Raw genomic sequence first — 19,331 nt, 5'->3', positions numbered from 1 at the left:
CCTCCGGTTCGGAATTTATTTATTTATTTTTATAAACAGGTAACTTTTTTACCATATTAAATTTGATAAATGTGGTCGAGGACAGTCTCGTTTATCAAGTCCTTCACTTTGTTAATTTGAATTTGTAATTTGAATTAAGATGTAATTTTATATTAGAATATTTTATTATAATAAAAAAATTAGATGTGACGGTTTCTGAGAACTTTTTACTATAGTAAAATTTAAATTCTAAACTCAAATCGGTGAAGTGAACGGGCCCAAGTAATTTAGAATCTGTTTAGTTCCTTGATTTGAGTTTTTAATTTGAGTTGAGATATAATTTTATGTGAAAACTTTTTACTGTAGTAAAAAAGTTAAATATGATTATTTTTGAAAATTTTTTACTATAATAAAACTTAAATTTTAAACTCAAATCAATAAAATAAACAGATATTTAAAAAAAACACCGATAATTAAGATGAATTTTACCGTGTGAAACTCATAAATAAAATCAATTTCTTATTAATAAGGATGTTTGGCACTGATGATTGATGTTTTTAAGTATTTTTCTTCTATCAAACATCAATTGTGAATTTTGATTTTAAAAATCCGTCAATAATACTAATAAAATAATGAATAATAAAGAGATTTTTAGCAATAATCATAATTGCAATTGTTATTTTTTCTCATAATAATAATAATAATAATAGTAATAATAGTAATAATATTCTGGACACGTGGAAGTTTCAACAGTCCCGCACCGCGGCTCATGTTTAGACTTGCTGCACTTGCAACACCCTATTGTGACATTGTGGATTTGTGACTCCTAGATACGTATTTTGTTATTGGTAAGAAAATAAGAATAAACAATAATTTAAGTGTGTATACATTTTTGCAGAATTTTTACTCGTAATAAAAAGTTTTCATTACCTACAAAATTGATATCTTCTAGGAATTTGGGAAAACAAGGCTGTCATAAAGTCAAAACAAGGCAAATGCCCCCATTAAAATAAAAAAAAATGAGCATACGTTTACAAACGAGCATATATATCATCAACTGACAACTGATAAGTGGCTCCTCTAAACAGAGCACTACAAGTCGATCTCTCTCTCTCTACAGGGAAAGACATAAATGTCTTCGGATCTAAATCTCGTAAGTTTTCTCAGTATTTTCCTCAAATCTCATGATTATTTACTTTTACATTGATTGAGATCGATCTGTTTTTATCAGTAGTTTTTATTTATACGTGTTTGGATTGTACGTAATTATTTGAGATCCGTAAATTTGTCATGCGTGATTTAATAATTAGGGGTTATAAGTGCCACTTCTTAGATCTTTGATTTTCATTTTGCATTTTTATACAATGTTTTGCCATATGCAAAGATGTTTTTTTTGTTTTTGTTTTTTAATGCTGATACTTTCAATACATGAATGAATTTGAATTGAGTTTTTTTTTTTTTGTTTCATGTTCTAGATCAATCTTGTGATAAATACATATGTTTCTTCTTTGGTTTGAGAAAAAAATGGAGAGAAATTCTGGAAATGACACATTTTTCCCCTTACCATTTTAATGTTCTGCACTCGTTCAATGAGAGAGAGTTTAAAACAAGAAACAGTTTATAACACGTAAAATGTAGCTGAACATCCGTCAAGGACTCCATGGCCCAATGGATAAGGCGCTGGTCTACGGAACCAGAGATTCTGGGTTCGATCCCCAGTGGAGTCGTTTATCTCTTTCAGTTTTGTTCAAATTTTGTTTTTTTTTTGTTTTCGGTTTTCACTCTCTCGCTCAGTGGAGTCGTTTATCTCTTTCAGTTTTGTTCAAATTTTGTTTTTTTTTGTTTTCGGTTTTCACTCTCTCACTTTTTTTTCCCCTTAAAAAATGTTTAGACCTTATTAGTTTTGACAATCAATAAAACAAATCAAAATCATGCATATTGGGACTCTGTTAATATGTGAGTTATCGTGAACCATACAATCAACTGCAACAAGTGAAATTAGCAACACAACTAGATTCTGCTGTACATTGGGAGAAAAATGATGACAATTGCCTGATATCAAACTGCAAAACCACCATTAACTGGCTTCATCACCACCACAATTCTTGCCAGAAAAAAGTCCCAAAACCAATCTAATAAGTTGGGCACCGCTCTTTATCCTCTAAAAAGTGTCCCATCTCAAGATTACAAAAAGTTCACATCACAATAAACATCACTGCACATCATCAATACTCAAAAAAGTCACCATTGATGAAAGCAGAAAGCTCCTTACGATTGGCAACTTCTATAAATTCAAATTCCATAAATACAGATAACCAAGTTTGCAAAAGATGAGGATGTTTTTGGAAACAAGAGAACAAATCTTAGACGCAGCAAAATTCTTCATGGCCCAAGAGCCATGTTAAGTAGTTAAGTGTTATTTCTTCTCCGAATTGCACCTCTTCCTCATTAGTATCCTTCTTTTGCTATTGAAGTAAAAATCAGTGTTCAAGACATCATCCTAGAAATTCAACTCTTCAAAACAACAGTCAACAGTTTACAACAAAACAAAATGAATTCTATCTGTTAAAACAAAATCAACATTCTCTCACGCTACAACCGTTTGTCTTCACGCTTTTCTTCGTATTCTAACCCCATTTCAACGACTCATTTTCCCCATGAAAAATCCTCAGAAGCTTGGGAACTTGTTCTTGATACGGGATTACAAAATTCTTCAAGAAATTTTCCTTAGTAGACACGAACACGCTAGACAGCGATGGTTTCTCCTTGATCAAATCCTTGGACAAGAGAACTCTAATAACAGAACACCTCGGCACAATCCATCTCTGCAGACCGTAATGCAGAACATTCGGAACTCCGGCTATATCTGCAGGCTTCCACCCCATTTCATTCACCAACAGATCCATTTTGCTTAAAACATTCTACTTCGACAACAACATAATCACAGGACTCCGCTGAAATGCGGACAAGACCTCATCTCCAGTCCAACCACACTCGATGAAAGTCTCCACCTTCTCCGCCCATTTAGATGTACTCAATAGTAGAAATCACCGCTAAGCTGCCCGTGAAACTCGACATCAACAGGTCGAATCCCATACCGACGACCTTCTCCACATTTTCTTTGAACTTCTCACTCTCAAAGAACAGTACAGAAGCACGAGGCCCCATTAGCAAAGACACAATGCAAGTATTTCTCACTCCAAGCTCCCTTAAAACCGATATATTTGGACCAAGGTTGCTCAACATTTTCTTATTTGAGAATCTCCACGACCGCCTTTCGAATATTTTTGCAACTCTCTGATCAAGCACAAGTTCTCTATTGATGACATTATAAAAAGGGATGATATTATTCTCCAAGCTTACAAACAAAACTGACGGGTTTCTAGACACGGTATCCACAAGATCTTTTCCTAAAATGCCCACCGAATGTAAAAACTCAAATTTGGGCAAAAGGGTCTTGTGGGCATTGGCTAAAAGTACTTTGGGACGTGATTCAACCAAGTTGGAAATGTGGGTTTCAGTGAAACCATAGTCTTTTAACAAACTTACAACTCTATTAGCTTTTTCTGGGTTTTTAAGAATTACCTTCTCCGACGCGGACAAAGCAATTTCCGGAGACAATCCTCACGAGTTCCTCAAGTACGATGATGTTTCGGATGATAATAATTTGAGGGAAAGAGGGGACAAAATATTAAGGTTTACGTAATTTTGAAATGAGAATTGGAGTCTTCTACACAACAAACGAAACATGGTTGTTGTACTCACCGTCGCCGACAGTTTTTGAGTCGACTTCGAACTCGGCAGTGATCAAGAATGGGCCTTTTTCGTCCCCAAATTTTAGAATCAGGGTTTTGCATCGCATACGAAATCATAAACTCATCAAAGAGAGATTTTTTAGATGCCTATGGCCGACGGACCAAAAAACGAAGCGTTTTTCCCGGATTCCCTCTAATTAAAACCCTAAACCGCATTGAGAAAGAAGAAAAACGACACACACAAAATTAGAACCCGAAATTGTTGCCAAAAATTAGAAAAAAAAATGGAGATGCAAGGCGCCAAAATATTAAGGTTTACGTAATTTTGAAATGAGAATTGGAGTCTTCTACACAACAAACAAAACCGTCGCTGACGGTTTTTGAGTTAACTTCGAACTCGGCAGTGATCAAGAATAGACATTTTTTGCCCCCAAATTTTGGAATCATGGTTTTGCTTCGCTTACGAAATCATAAACTCGTCGAAGAGAGATTTTTGGATGTCTATGGCTAAGGGACCAAAAAACAACCCGTTTTTCCCAGATTCCCTCTAATCAAAACCCTAAACTGCATTGGGAAAGAAGAAAAACGACACACAAAACAAAATTAGAACCTGAAATTGTTGCCAAAAAATAGAAAAAAAAATGGAGATGCGAGGCGCCAAAATATTAAGGTTTACGTAATTTTGAAATGAGAATTGGAGTCTTCTAGACAACAAACAAAACATGGTTGTTGTACTCACCATCGTCGACGGTTTTTGAGTCAACTTCGAACTCGGCAGTGATGAAGAATTACCTTCTCCGACACGGATAGAGCAATTTCCGGAGACAATCCCCCCGAGTTCCTCAGGTACGATGATGTTTCGGATGAGAATGATTTGAGGGAAAGATTTTTTTGGGAAAGAGGCGCCAAAATATTAGGATTTACGTAATTTTAAAATGAGAATTGGAGTCTTCTACACAACAAACAAAACATGGTTGTTGTACTCACTGTCGCCGACGATTTTGGAGTCGACTTCGAACTCAGCAGTGATCAAGAATAGACCTTTTTCGCCCCCAAATTTTGGAATTAGGGTTTTGCTTCGCATACGAAATCATAAACTCGCCAAAGAGAGATTTTTTGGATGCCTATGGCTGGGGGACCAAAAAACGACTCATTTTTCCCAGATTCCCTCTAATCAAAACCCTAAACCGCATTGGGAAAGAAGAAAAACACACACACAAAATTAGAACCCGAAATTGTTGCCAAAAATTAGAAAAAAAAAATGGAGATGCAAGGCGCCAAAATATTATGGTTTACGTAATTTTGAAATGAGAATTGGAGTCTTCTACACAACAAACGAAACATGGTTGCTGTACTCACTGTCGCCGACGGTTTTGGAGTCGACTTCGAACTCAGCAGTGATCAAGAATTGACCTTTTTCGCCGCCAAATTTTGGAATCAGGGTTTTGCTTCGCATACGAAATCATAAACTCGCCAAAGAGAGATTTTTTGGATGCCTATGGCTGGGGGACCAAAAAACGACTCGTTTTTCCCGGATTCCCTCTAATCAAAACCCTAAACCGCATTGGGAAAGAAGAAAAACGACAAAAAAAAAAAAAAAAAAATTGAACCCAAAATTGTTGCCAAAAACTAGAAAAAAAAAATGGAGATGCGAGGCGCCAAAATATTAGGGTTTACATAATTTTGAAATGAGAATTGGAGTCTTCTACACAACAAACGAAACATGGTTGTTGTACTCACCGTCGTCGACGGTTTTTGAGTCGACTTCGAACTCAGCAATGATCAAGAATAGACCTTTTTCACCCCCAAATTTTGGAATCAGGGTTTTGCTTCGCATTTGAAATCATAAACTCGTCGAAGAAAGATTTTTAGATGTTTATGGCTGAGGGACCAAAAAACGACGCGTTTTTCCCGGATTCCCTCTAATCAAACCCTAAACCGCATTGGGAAAGAAGTAAAACAACACAAAAAAAAAAAATAGAACCCGAAATTGTTGCAAAAATTAGAAAAAAACTGGAGATGTGGGGTATCGATTCCCATACCTCTCGCATGCTAAGCGAGCGCTCTACCATCTGAGCTATATCCCCCGGCGTTTTTGTGAGCTTCTTAAAGAAATACTTTTGTTGATTTACCTAAGCAATACGTTTGGCTTTTGCTCTTCTAAAACTTCAAATTGCACACATGGATATAATTAGCTTCCAGAGATGAAAGGAGTACACCAGTCTCGTTCACTTTGCGGATTCGAGTGTTCAATTCAAGTTGTGATGTGATATTTTCTGAAAGCTTTTCACAAAATTAAATGTGATATTTTCTAATAACTTTTTACTATATAAAACTAAAATTAAAAACTCAAATCGGTAAAATGAACGAGACAGAAGTCTTCACAAGCTCAACCTGATCCCTTTTTTTTTTATGACAAAATCAATTAAGAAAAAGTGGCCCAATAAAAGGTCATGGTTCCTGATTCAGGGACTTATGTAAGCCATTTTTTTATATATTTTATTGTCGTTTATTTTATCTTTCTAATTTAATTTTATTTTGTTAGATCATTTTCAATATAAATGTTAATATTAATTGTATATTTAACATCAAAATATATGATATGGTATCTTATTTTCATTTTTTTTCTAATACATAATGCTATTTAAAATGCTAAATTTATTTTTTTTCATAATCATTAAGCTTTATAAGTTGTAAAAGTAAATTTTTACTTTAAAAATAATTAAAAAATGCAAAAATTGTATTGATTACATGAAAAAGTAAACATTTCAACCAAGAATAATCAAATGTCAAACATATGCTATATTTGATGAAAAATTTACTTCCAAATATAACTTATGAAAAATTTAATACAATAAATAGCATTACATTATAAAGTTTTTTTACACTCAAATATTAAATTTATAATTAACACATCAACTATAACATTACATTATAAATACTCTTATTAGGTTATCGCTTATTTTAATTTGTATTTTGTCATCGTTTTGTCAATGGGCTATAAATAGCCATTTTGCAAGTTTCAACACCCAGTTTAGAGTCAGGAAATTGTTAAACGGAAGGTGAAGCGCTAGGAGTTTGGATTAAGAGAACCAACCATATACCATGACAACAACAATAATGTTAGAAGCCAAGAGCTCTTTTAGCAGGCATGATTTAACTGCCTCACTCTTGTGGAGACAAAGTCAAGAAGATGACTTACTGTGCGTCTCTAAGCTACAATGCGTAAAGGCCTTGTCACAACACAAAAGATTTTTTCATACAAATGTAGGAGAAATAATTCTATGTCAACGAGTATGATAACATGAAGTGGAGAGGGGGAAAAAAAACTGTTAATCCAATTAAAAATTTAAATCCGAATTCAGAACTGAAAATATCATCTGAAGACATAAAAGTTCAGAGCCAACTACAGAAGTTTTCGCCTTTCAGAATCCAGTACCACCATGAATGCTGCTGATCAAGACAAAATTGCCGTTTTCCAAGTATATCTATGCTTCGCAATAAAAGCAAATTGTGTGAACACAAAATGGCGCAAAAGAACCTCTTTCTTTGCTCCTCTTTTCACTTGATGATAAGGACCCTTTTATGCATCTTCAAGACCAACTTTCCGTTGATACACACTCAACAGAAGTGGTACTTCCTCTAGATACTTGGTCACATACAACTCCAAGAAGCGCTTCTCCACACATTGCAACATCTTAACAAACGTAACATCTTCTTTCTTCACTAATCCCTTTAACAACAAAACTTTAACAACCAAACATCTGGGGAGTATCCTCTTCTCAAAGCTGTACAAGAGGATCGAGGGGCACTTCGCAATCTTCTCTGCCGGCCACACCATCTCGTTCACTAGAAACTCCATCGTCTTCACAATCTTCTCCTCCGGCAAAAGCACACAATGCGGGCTCACCTTGAATGCGTGAAGAACATCATCCTCTGACCAACCATACCACTTGTAAACCTCGCAGCACCCGTCCCATACTTTCTTATAGCTCTTCGTCAAAAACACGCGAATCGCCAAATAGAAAGAGTTTTTTTTGCCTTTGGCACAACAACATCAGGAAAACTCCTAAGTACAGAAGCTATACTTGAATCACTAACTCCCAAATCTCTCAATAGCCTAATATTCAACACCATATCTTCCGAATGCCTTTCCAAGGATATCCATTGATGCTTAAGAGCAGAGACAACTTGTTCATCAGAGACCAAAACTCTCTTGAAGAGATTATAAGTAGGTATAATATAATTTTTCAAGCTTCTACAAAAAATAGAAGGGTCAGAAGATACAATCTTCGCAAGATCCTTCTTTGAAAACCCTTTGGAGTAGAAAAACTCAAGCTTGGGCAAAAGTATTTTGTTGGGGTCTGTTAGAAGGAAACGTGGGCGTTTTCTTATGAAATCTAAGATCTGGGTTTCCGAGAATTCCTGGTCTCTGAAGAATGCGAGAACAGAATCGGGTCTTTCTGGGTTTTGAAACTGGACCTTTCTGGAAGCTGAAATGGCGGCTTCTGGGGACAACCCACATGAGTTTATGAGGTATGAAACTGTAAAAGAGTGAGCTTTTTCGATATTTTCCTGCTCAGCTATAGCAGATGAAGAGAATGTAACGGCAAGGAAATTCAGCAGAGAGATTGATTTCGACAGAATAACTCCATTGTAAGTTACGGATGTTCTAAGTTTTCTAGATAAAAGACCAAACATAACTGACCGTGTTTGTCGGGGTGTATCTTGCGACGAGTTTGGTTGATTGACGGCGTTGCTTAGGTTCTCTGCGATTCCCGATGGTTGGATGGATGGCTAGGGCAAACTCCCTCCCAAATCGGTGTTATTTTTCAACATTCTTTATAAATATAATAAAAAAGTAAAATCATATTTTGTTATAATTATTAAGTAATATATTATAACATTGATAAATATTAAAAAATAAAAAGAGAAAAGAGAAAATAATTTTTAATATTTTTTTAATTCTTTTATAAAAATTATTCTTATTATTTTTTGTTTTCGTTATCATTTTTAAAATATTTGCTAAACAAACACAATTTGTAAATTATTTTCATTTTCGTGTTTTAAAAGATGCACAGAAATATTTTTAAAAACAATTTAAAATCAATTTCCAACACACTTAGTATTTCTTAAAATTAACCAACAAAAAGAAAATCCTATTTCTAAAATTATATTTTATGTCGTATATATTTTAAGAAGGGTTATTTGTAAATTTGGCCCCTAAACTTGTAGAGTTTTGCAACTGACTCTTTGGACTTCTAAATTTAGCAATTTGCCCCCAACGTATAAAACAATTGCAATGTACTCTATTTGGATGATGGCTGTTAAATTTGTGAAAGGCACATTCGACAAAACATTTCAATTTCTCAATTCAAATTGGAGGATAAACTTCTAATTCTTTTTTTTTATAATACAAATTTCTAATTTCCCAACTCTCAATCCTTTAAATTTGTAAAATAAATAAATAAATAAATATAGAGCAAAATTTATAAAATGGAACACATTTCAACAGTTTCGCAAGGTTGAAAGTAAATTTCAAAAATTAAAAGTTCATGGGAGTGAGCTTTCAAAACTTAGAAGTTCAGTAGGTAAATATGAAAAATATTCATTTTAAGAACATTAGTAAAATATCCAAAGTAGAAGGAAAGATTTGTAACAAAAGATACAAGTTAGCACCAGGCAAAACAGATCGGTCCAGAGCCCATTTCTCTTGGTCCGATCCCAGCCTAGTTCAACATCTGAGTCGGGTCGACCATTTTCTCAAGCGGGCTGATCCTAGACCGACCCGCTTTCTTTTCCGAACCAGATTAAGCAGGTCCTATTTCGCCATTAGGCTGTTAGGCCCGGACTACTAAACAGTCCAAATTTTAAGCTCTATTTGTAAGTACTATTTGTTTTGTTAATTAGTTCTTGCAAAATAAGAGAGATAAAAACCCTCCAACCACAGTAAGAAAAAGAGTATTTATAATTTTTTTATCTTATATTTTGAGTGTATAAAATATATATTTTATATTTTGAATGTTATCAAGATTGTACCTTTAAATTTTAAATTTATGATATATTTATACCTTTTATGGATTAACAAATGATTTTGACGTTTGATTTGATCACTTTATTGTTTACATTTTATGTACAAACTTGTAACCAAACATTAATTAGGCATTGCGTTAAAACAAGAGGGGAAAAAAAAAAAAACACAAAGAAAGTATCCCAGCTATCTTCAGAAGCTCAATTAAATATTTCCAGGTAAAAAGCTCAGTGTTACCATAGTTGGTCAAGAAGAGATCCGAAAAGAAGAAAATCCAGCTTTCGCATTGGGAGAAAGTTCTCTGCAACAACGTTTATCTCTTATTACCATATCAATGACATTCTTCCACTGATATACAGTGGGACTATTTAACGAGAGTTAAGAGCAGGATGTTTTACGGCTACAATGTACAAAAGCTTGAAACATTCATGATATTATACAGGCTAGGAGAAATGGTTTAATGACAAATAAAAAAAATAAAAATAAAAATGAAGACGCATAATACAAATGAAGTTGAAAGAATGTCTGTTATCCAGCTAAAAGTTTGATCAGCTGACAAGTGAACTTTAGCACTAGAGGAGCTCTATCTAATGGAAACTCTTTGCTCAAAAGTGTGAATACCAATTGAAAGGAGAAAGAAACGAGAAAAAGTAGAGAACCTACTACAGAAATCTTCAGGCATATACCACCACCTTGAATGCTGATTTAATAAAAAATAGGCATAGCTGTTCAAAAAGTGCATCTTCCACAAAACTTTTTCTTAAAGACGAGAACAAAACAATCTATTTCATTCACCACCACTAGAGAGTAGAGAGATGTTCATAAAACCAGAAATATCTTGTAACATAGTGTTAGAAAGAAAGTAAGAGCCCGTTTCGCACTTTTTGTTACAGTTTTTTTCTCTAAAAAAAAATCAAATTTCTAGTCAAATTCTCTGTTCAAAACCTATGAATCAAACAGGCCAAAAGATTACTTAAAAGTCGGCAATTATCAGTTATTGTTTCAGAAAATTTAATCTACCAAGACTAGTTTTTCGGGATCAGCTTTTCCTTGATACACACTCAACAACAAAGGCGCTTCCTCCGGGTACTTTGTCACATACCTGGCCAAGAAGTCCTTCTCCACACATTTCAAAATGCTAACAAATGTAAGCTCTCGCTTTTTGATCAGTCCTTTCGACAACAAAACTCGAACCACCGAACATCGGGGAAACGTCCTCTTCTCAAAGCTGTAAAACAGAATCCATGGGCACTTCACAATCTTCTCTGACGGCCATTCCATTTCGTTCACTAGAAAATTCATCGTCTTCACAATCTTCTCCTCTGACAACAGCATGCATTGCGGGTGCACCCTAAACGCGTGGAGATTCTCATCTTCAGACCAACCATAACGCTTGTAAACCTCCCAACACCGTTTCCACGCATTCGTATGGCTCTTCGTCGAAAATATCCGAATCGCCAATAAAAACGAGAATTTCTCCGGAGTAAACCCCAGGTGTTCAACCTTCTTCACAATTTCACTGAACGCTTCAGTCTTTGGCATCACAACCTCAGGAAAACTTTGCAGTACAGAAGCTATACCTGAATCACTAACTCCTAAATCTCTCAATAGCCTGATATTCGACAACATATATTCAGAATGACCTTCCAAGGGTACCCATTGGTGCTTTAGAGCAGAGACCACTTGTTTATCAGAAGCCAAAACACTCTTGAGTAAATTATAAGTTGGAATAATATAACCATTCAAGCTTCTACACAAAATAGAAGGGTCGGAAGACAAAATCTTCGCAAAGTCCTCCTTGGAAAACCCTTTGGAGTAGAAAAACTCAAGCTTGGGCAAAAGTGTTTTACTGGGATCCGTTAGAAGGAAACTTGGGCGTTTCCTTATGAAAGCCGAGATCTGGGTTTCCGAGAATTTGTGGTCTCTAAAGAACGCAAGAACAGAATCAGGTGTTTCTGGGTTTCGGAAATTTACCTTCTTGGAAGTTACAATGGCGGATTCTGGGGACAACCCACATGAGTTTATGAGGAATGAAACTGTAAGAAAATTTCCTTTTTCGATCTTGTCCTGCCCAGCTATTGCAGACGAAGAGAATGTAGCGGTAAGAACACCAAGTTCGGGGTTTGATTTGGAGACAAAAACTCCATTTCTGGGAAGTGAGATCTGAAGTCTTCTATGGAGAATTCCCAACATAACTGACCTGGTTTTTCGCCTCCAGTAGCTTTCGACGAGTTGAATGGATTGATCAGAAATTTGAGTGCCTTGCTCATGCACAGAAAGGAGGGACCCTAGAAAAAGGAAGAACAGGGTTTAAAGACAAAACCCCTCGTCCTCTGTCTTTGGGGGGTTCCTTTTATTTTTCTTTTTTTTTTTTGAGACATTTTTATAAATCCCCCAAAATGACACTAGTAAAGAATTAAGCTAACATATAATAATTTGGTTCCTTTAGGAAAAAAAAATAATTAATTTCGATCAAACAATTTTTGTGATTTAGTTCCTTACTTTTTTTTTATTTTTTTGTTAATTTGCTTTTCATGGAAAAACTTTTTTCAACAAACAAAAAAATAAAATAAAAAACAACGCACTAAAAAAAAGTTTTTTAAAAAAACCGCTTTGAACTTGAAGACAAAAAAAAGTTCAAGACACAAAAATTTAGTTTTTTTTTTTTTTTTGATAAATTAAAACTACATTGGAGCGGGATTAGAAAATCCCCACTGACGTAATGTTCCATTATCCTGCTAATTGATTCCTTTGAGTTGAGAAAAAAAAAATTTCCTACAACATTATCAAAACTCCAAATTTCATACTAAATTAACTATTAAATACATATATGGGGATAGAAATGCCAATCCAACCCAACTCTACACATCGCAAAGTTTTCATATCCAATAACAAATTATTGCATATAGTTATCACCCAGATTGCAACCACCTTTTCGTTACATCACATCGGACAGTTTCTTAGCAAAACACGCAAGACGATTTTATATACATACACACATTACACAGACATACTAAGGACTCGAGTAATATGCTTGTCATGGGCGCATTTTCTTTCAACTGCATTGCACTCGGCCATTTGTTCTTCAAAATAGCGCCAACATACGTGTGACCATGGTGAACATACGTATGCTGCAAGACGATCCTGATACCACCAAAATCATCGGATGAAAGTATAATTAAAAGCAATCCTCTAATCCTCTACCAAAAGATAAATAAAAACGCCCTCCCCTTGCTGATATTTGGTCACGCTTGGAGGATAATTTGTCTCGGACTGTAGTTACATATAAACCGCGAGAAACCCAACTGCACATGAATCACAAATTTTGCCCACCAGGGATGAAAATCGAAAAACACTCTCGCAACATGATGACTGCTCGTCATAGTCGATGGAAATCAGCAGTAAATGGTTCATGCAAAAGATGGAGTTCTCTGAGAGAGCAGAGCCACCAGGGATCCAGGATCGGTCACCGGAGCGCTGCAAGTGAAGTTCTGGCAGACAAGAGCAACCACCTTGTCTGCAGCAAAATTGTTCTTGGCCATGAGAGCCACATTGCTGTTGTTCTCTTCCCAGAATTGCATCTCTTCCCCATTGGAAGGGTCAATGTGGATAACCTACAAGAGTAGTATGACTGTATTAGTGACATTAGTCAAAAATCAGACCTGACTCCAAACAAGATGATGGGTTTTTAAGGAATTTTGGACTTGAAACAGGAATATATATATATATATATATATATCTGTTAACTCACTGTTTTATTGGGATCATATAGTGCGTGAGCAGCGACCAGCATGTTTTCGAACTCCGAAGAAGGCTTATGGCCAACCAAGACAACTTGCCTTCTTGAAGGGACAGCGAGCATGTCTGCTGCACAACACATCAAAGGCACTGCCATGGCCACGTCTTTCAGCCTTGTCTCAAAAACAGCCTGTTATTGACACGGAACAGAACAATTAAAGAAGATGGGAGTTTTTAGACCCAGATAATGTTGTTCTACTTTTGAACTGAAGTGATTTCAAACCAGAAGATGCTCTGCATTCTGCCTGTAGTAATCGGACTTGTTGCCAGTAACCATGGAAGCCAATCTCACAAGATTAATCACAGAAACCGAGTTCCCAGAGGGTTCGGCCCCATCGTGATCTTCCTTCACACGCAAGAGAACAGAAGGATCTTCCCCTGGGGTATTATAATACCCTCCTCCCTCCTTATCGAGAAATAACTCATCCTGCAAATTGCTTTTATGTCAGATTAACAGTAATGCTAGAATTGAGAAATTGATATTTGGAAAGAAAACGTCAGTTCTTGCCTGTGTATATTGTAGTTCGATAGCCCAAACTAGCCAGTTGATCCCACCACCAAATTCATAAAGATCCAGCAAACCCGAAATAAGGAAAGCATAATCATCTAGAAATCCAGGTGCTTTTGCTGGGCCGTTCCTAAAGCTGTGCTGTAGCCTGTGTGTTAGCTGGTCATAAAGCTGTCTCCTGATAAAAGATGCTGCCTTTTCCGCAACTTCCATGTACTCCTGAGGCTGCAGTTTATGAAATGCCAAAAATCGAAAATGATCAGCAGATTCAGAAATGGAATAATCACATTTCAGAATAGATCTTCAAACACAAGCCTTCAATTGAACTTAAAGAGTCTTAAATCCTGAATTTTTCCCATCACAATAGATTACGTTTGATTCATGCATGTTTATCAGATTTCCCAAGTTACTTGACCCACAAACTCGTCCGCCTACGGCCTATCGTATGTTACATTCTTGGGCAATGAGTATTCAACCACGCTAAATGAACCGCATCTCTATTAGCTTCAAACTTAATTAACATGATGCATGGTAAACAGATTGTCACAACTAGACTTTCCTGCAAACCCACCTTACTAAGATGTGCAATTTGTAACGTACATTAAATAAAATCAAGGAACAGAAGACAGAAACTTACATCACATCCAACAATAGGAAAGTGGAACTTAGTGCCCTTAGCTTCACCCTTGAGAATTTTAGAACCTCTTGCAAAAGATGAAATTGCTAGTCCATTCCACGATACGATTACCTAAAAAGAACCTCAATCTGTTAAAGTGCAAATAAAAGAAATAAAAAAAGGCAGTGGTGTAGAAAATTGGTTCACTGCATTAAAAGACAATACCTTGTCATCCAAATGTGGTCTCGGTCGCCTTGACCTTACTTCAAAAAGCTTTCGTCTGCATTCACCCAGAATATCAAGATAGTCCTCAGCAAGCATGCCGAATTTTGATGCCATTTCAGAAGGGCTTTTTCTCTCAATCAGCACGTTCTTTCCCTCGAATTCTTTGTGGGGATCACTCATTCTGGAAAGATCACAATTACCTTCGGGCTTTACATAATAGTGCTCCTTGAAAAAAGTTGCATGCTCTCCAAGCACATCTTCAACCTAACAGGTGAGGAAAAAATCAGTGAAACAGAATAGAATTTAGCAAAAGTAAACACCGATTGTAGAAACCTATACTCTTTATATAGCTCTAGTTTACAGGAGAGAATTTTTTGCAGTAAAGGTAAGAAACTTGACTGGTTTTATTTTTCTCCATTGACATGTTTTAAAATTAAGCAGCATTGCAAAAGTTTCCAAATGACAGCTGGTAAAGTAAAGAACTTGTATAAAAAGACTCTAGAGCCAAAATTCAAAACCGAAAACCATACAGTTGACACATTAATGAAGACATCTGGAAGTCCCAGGAGAAAAAATAAATAAATAACCTCTTTGCTTGTCCAAACGTAAAAGGCTCCTTCCTTTTTTCGTGTAGCACCTTCGGATTCAGCACTGTCAGCATCCTCTGCTGAAAATATTTCACCTTCTGGTCCAATCATGTCTCTTCTCAAGTAATCAAATATATCCCGAGCAATAGATGAATATAAGACATCTTTGGTAATGGCAAAAGAATCCAAATAAACATTAGCAAGCTGCCCTTGATCATACAGCATCTTCTCAAAGTGTGGGACTGCAAAAAAAAAAAAGGGATAGCTTTAACAATTTAAAAGACAATAGCAACTAACAAAATAATGGGGAAGTAAAATGCAAAAGCAGTTACTCTTTTAAGTAATGAAGCAATCATCAACCTAAACAAGAAAAATAGAAGCTACAGGGAAAAAGAGAAGTCTACAATTTAAAGAGAATGATCATAAAAGTGATGCTTGAATTAATAGTAAAAACTGACCGTGCCAACACTCGTCCACACTGTATCTATGAAAGCCACCTCCAATGTGGTCATGGACGCCGCCTCTTGCCATGCATTGCAAGCTGAAGAAAACCATCTTCAGACTCTTATTTGCTTCACTCGTCTTCCAAGTTTCCTCCAACTTCTTGGACCAATAAAGCATCACCTGAATCTCCACTGGTCTGGGAAACTTTGGGGCAGATCCAAATCCTCCATATTTTGGATCATAGCTTCGAGAAAGCTAGGAAAATAAAGATGGAGGAAAATGAAGAAGAAATATTAGACATGTCACCAAAACATTAACAGAAAGTATGATTTACTGAATTTAAGATATGATATTTTTTTTTCCCAAATAACGACATCAATAAAAACTTATATTCCTATGTCTAAGGTATTTTGTTTGTGTCATTTCTTTACAAGATGAGAGGAGATGCGGTATCCCTTCTTATTGCAACTCCACAAAATTAGGGAACAAAGCAAGCACGTAATGTAAAGTCTGTCGACATGGATTTAGAAAGTTCCATAATGAACTTACTTGCTCAGCACACAGACGCAATGCGGTTTGCGCAAGCCCATCTGGCAGTTTATTAGAACTAGCACCTGCTGACAGTGCCTCTGCCAGCTGCTCAATCGCAAAGGTTCCACTCTTAACAAGCGTGTCCCTTTTATTATCCCAAGCATCTTTCACCTTTCTGATAAACACAATATAGGATGAGAAAGAGAACCTAAATACGCCTGACAACATCTTGAACTTTACAACCCTTTGAATTAGGATATGGAATTTTCAATTTTTTTCGGTGGTCTCACCTCAGTATAGTCTTGAACCCTGGTCTTCCATAATTATCCTCAGGGGGGAAGTAAGTTCCGCCCATAAGAGGTTTTAAATCAGGTGACAGGAAGACACTCAATGGCCAACCCCCACCACCATATAAAGCCTGCACATACGTCATGTATACCTGAAACAATAAGACAATCTATTACCTTACAATACTGAAAATATAAAGGGAATTTTCCCATCTTAAGTGGTCTAACAATTGAAATGATACTCTCTCCAAGTATGTCGAGTAAAATCTACTTCAATTACTCAAATCACATAAAAGATTTCATCAAAATATATATATATATATATATAACATTTTTATTTATGTAGTCCTAATTGAAAACCAATTTCTTCCTCTACCTCGCAGATCTGAATGCTAAACTTACTCTGGAGTGCCTACTCAATATCACTGAAAAGTTATTCACTAAAGCTCACAAGTTTTACCAGGAAAGTACCACTTTACCTTATCAACGTCGGGCCTTTCTTCTCGATCAACCTGTTGCACTGACATGTTAAAAATAATACAAACGGCAAATACACATCAAAACTCGTTCTTTGAGATATAAATTATAATGGAACTATTTAGATAACCAGAATGACCAAAAGCGGGACATAAAAAAAAAATCACCTTGATACTAACAAACCAATCATTCAGCAGTTTAGCAACTTCTTCATCCTCAAAAGACTCCACCTCCATAACATGACACCTTATCAATAAATTACACTTCATTAATTAGCCATCATAAAAATGAATTAATGTTTAATTTATAGTAATAACCTTAAATCAAGACAACATTTTCATACGAAAAACTCACCAATGGCAGGTGCTGTATCCAACTTCAAATGCAAAGTCAACGCCAAAAATAACCAAATAAAGCAAAATTAATCAGAATTAACCAGAGGTTAGTCCATTGCTCAGATGACATATTACAAGAGGAGGACATAACAAGTCGACTAGAAAAGTCGATATTTGAATTTACTTGACAAGAAGATAGGCACGTCCCTCTTTCTAGCTTCAGCGAAAGCTTCTTCACCCCATGGATACCAATCGACCTTTGTAACAGAGAAAAAGGAGTTTCAGAGAAAAGCTGAAACCTAATTACACTCAATTAGAATCTTAAAGACTGAAAATTTCACCTCTCAACACAAAATTGAGCACGAACTCTCTTCTTTTACCACTCATTTTCTCATGAACCAAACAGAGTAGCAAGAAAAAGAGTACAGAGAGGCCGAAAAGAATCAAAGCTAACCTTTATCCTAACAAATTCTCTTTAGATACACTCCATTGGCATCTAAAGACTGAAAATTTCACCTCTCAATACAAAATTAAGAATGAATTTTCTTATTTTTTTGACTTATTTTCTTATCAGCAGTGAGAAAATGAGAACAAAGAATCACCTTGATCTTACGAATTCCCTTTAGAGTTTAGATACACTCCATTATTATCAAAAGACTGAAAATTCACCTCTTAACACAAAATTAAGCACGAATTCTCTTATTTCACCACTCATTTTCTCATAAACCAAGCAGAGTAAGTAGTGAGAAAAGGAGAACAAAGAAGCCGAAAAGAAACAAACTCACGGGGTTATGGGCATGTTGCAGAAGATACGGACTGTGCTCGGAGGCGAGGCGATTGGTGTGCTTGTGAGACTGGGACGCGTTCTCCGATTTCCGTTCCGCCATGGCCAAGACCTTGGGAACGTGAAACCTTCGAGGATGAAAAACGGGCGAGAAGGGGGAGGAAAACTTGGCAAAGCGGCCGTACAAGTAAGCGTTGTGTTTGGGAAGAGAGGAGAGAGATTGTTGGAATTGGCGAGAGAAGCGGCAGAGGAGAGAGGAAGAGAGAGGTAGTCCTCTGAGCATAGGAGGGTGTAGAAGCAAAAAAGTACGGTCATAAGAAGAAGAAGAAGGCAGTAGAAGTGGGAGAGAAGAGGAGAAGAATGTAGGGTGTTGGCGTTGGTTGATGAGGAAATGCCATGTGTGGGAAGCTGGTGATGAGGCGAAAAGAGGCATGTGGAACTTTGGGCTTCCTTGCCGCTTGGGATTGCTTGCATGAATGACAACTGGCCCACCCTTCTGTATTATAATACATGCTACTAAAAGAGGCACCCGAATTACTGTTCGTGCTCGGTCTCTTCGGTCCTTTTGTTTTGTGTTTCATTTTTTTTTATGTCCGTTGTGTCCTTTTTTAGATTTGTCATGTGATTTGACATTTTTAACCTTAGTTTTTTTTTTTACACGGGGTTAGTTATATGGCCGGCTATATTAGTATTTTCTCTCTCTTTGAAGTTTCTAGGCCTCTTCTCTTTGTTTGTCTACTGATTTGATGTTTTCGGTGGGAATGTTTTGCTTGACTCTTTGTTTACTCGACTCTTAACTTTTTTTTTCGCTTTCTTATTGGAAATGAAAACACGCTTTGGTTTTCATTTCTTATCTGTTGCTTTCTTCGTTTTCTATTCTTTCTTTTTCGTCATTTCCCTTGCGATGAAGTTTTTACTCTTTTTTCCTTTTGGCAGGTATTTTTTTTTTCACCGGTTGTTCTCTTGGTGGAAAT

General features: G+C 36.1%; 2 protein-coding genes, 1 non-coding gene and 1 pseudogene across 3 annotated transcripts; 1 reads left to right on the top strand and 3 right to left on the bottom strand.

Annotated features, from left to right (window-relative positions):
• Nucleotides 1–1,633: 1,633 nt before the first annotated feature.
• On the top strand, nucleotides 1,634–1,706 carry TRNAR-ACG. Its single transcript has one exon. It is a non-coding gene; the product is annotated as a tRNA-Arg (tRNA).
• A 5,265-nt stretch (nucleotides 1,707–6,971) lies between these two features.
• On the bottom strand, nucleotides 6,972–8,539 carry LOC21403387 (annotated as a pseudogene).
• Nucleotides 8,540–10,625: 2,086 nt separating this feature from the next.
• Nucleotides 10,626–12,091, bottom strand: LOC21403386. Its single transcript, XM_010114458.2, has one exon. It carries the CDS (start codon nucleotides 11,956–11,958, stop codon nucleotides 10,777–10,779), a length of 1,182 nt encoding a protein of 393 aa, XP_010112760.1. The 5' UTR covers nucleotides 11,959–12,091; the 3' UTR covers nucleotides 10,626–10,776.
• Nucleotides 12,092–12,548: 457 nt separating this feature from the next.
• LOC21403385 (spermatogenesis-associated protein 20) lies at nucleotides 12,549–18,857 on the bottom strand. Its single transcript, XM_024176254.1, has 15 exons — nucleotides 18,359–18,857; nucleotides 17,758–17,830; nucleotides 17,593–17,614; nucleotides 17,406–17,484; nucleotides 17,241–17,273; nucleotides 16,765–16,913; nucleotides 16,493–16,649; nucleotides 15,958–16,198; nucleotides 15,500–15,741; nucleotides 14,913–15,176; nucleotides 14,709–14,819; nucleotides 14,072–14,296; nucleotides 13,787–13,990; nucleotides 13,517–13,693; nucleotides 12,549–13,379 (listed from the first exon to the last, which is right to left on the bottom strand). Exons 1-15 carry the CDS (start codon nucleotides 18,788–18,790, stop codon nucleotides 13,176–13,178), a joined length of 2,613 nt encoding a protein of 870 aa, XP_024032022.1. The 5' UTR covers nucleotides 18,791–18,857; the 3' UTR covers nucleotides 12,549–13,175.
• Between the last annotated feature and the right edge of the window lie 474 nt (nucleotides 18,858–19,331).

This window comes from Morus notabilis, unplaced genomic scaffold, assembly GCF_000414095.1.
Source record: "Morus notabilis unplaced genomic scaffold, ASM41409v2 Scaffold264, whole genome shotgun sequence".
Classification (NCBI taxonomy): domain Eukaryota; kingdom Viridiplantae; phylum Streptophyta; class Magnoliopsida; order Rosales; family Moraceae; genus Morus; species Morus notabilis.
The sequence above is the reverse complement of the archived record's forward strand: the minus strand, read 5'-3'. Positions and strand labels throughout refer to the sequence as shown.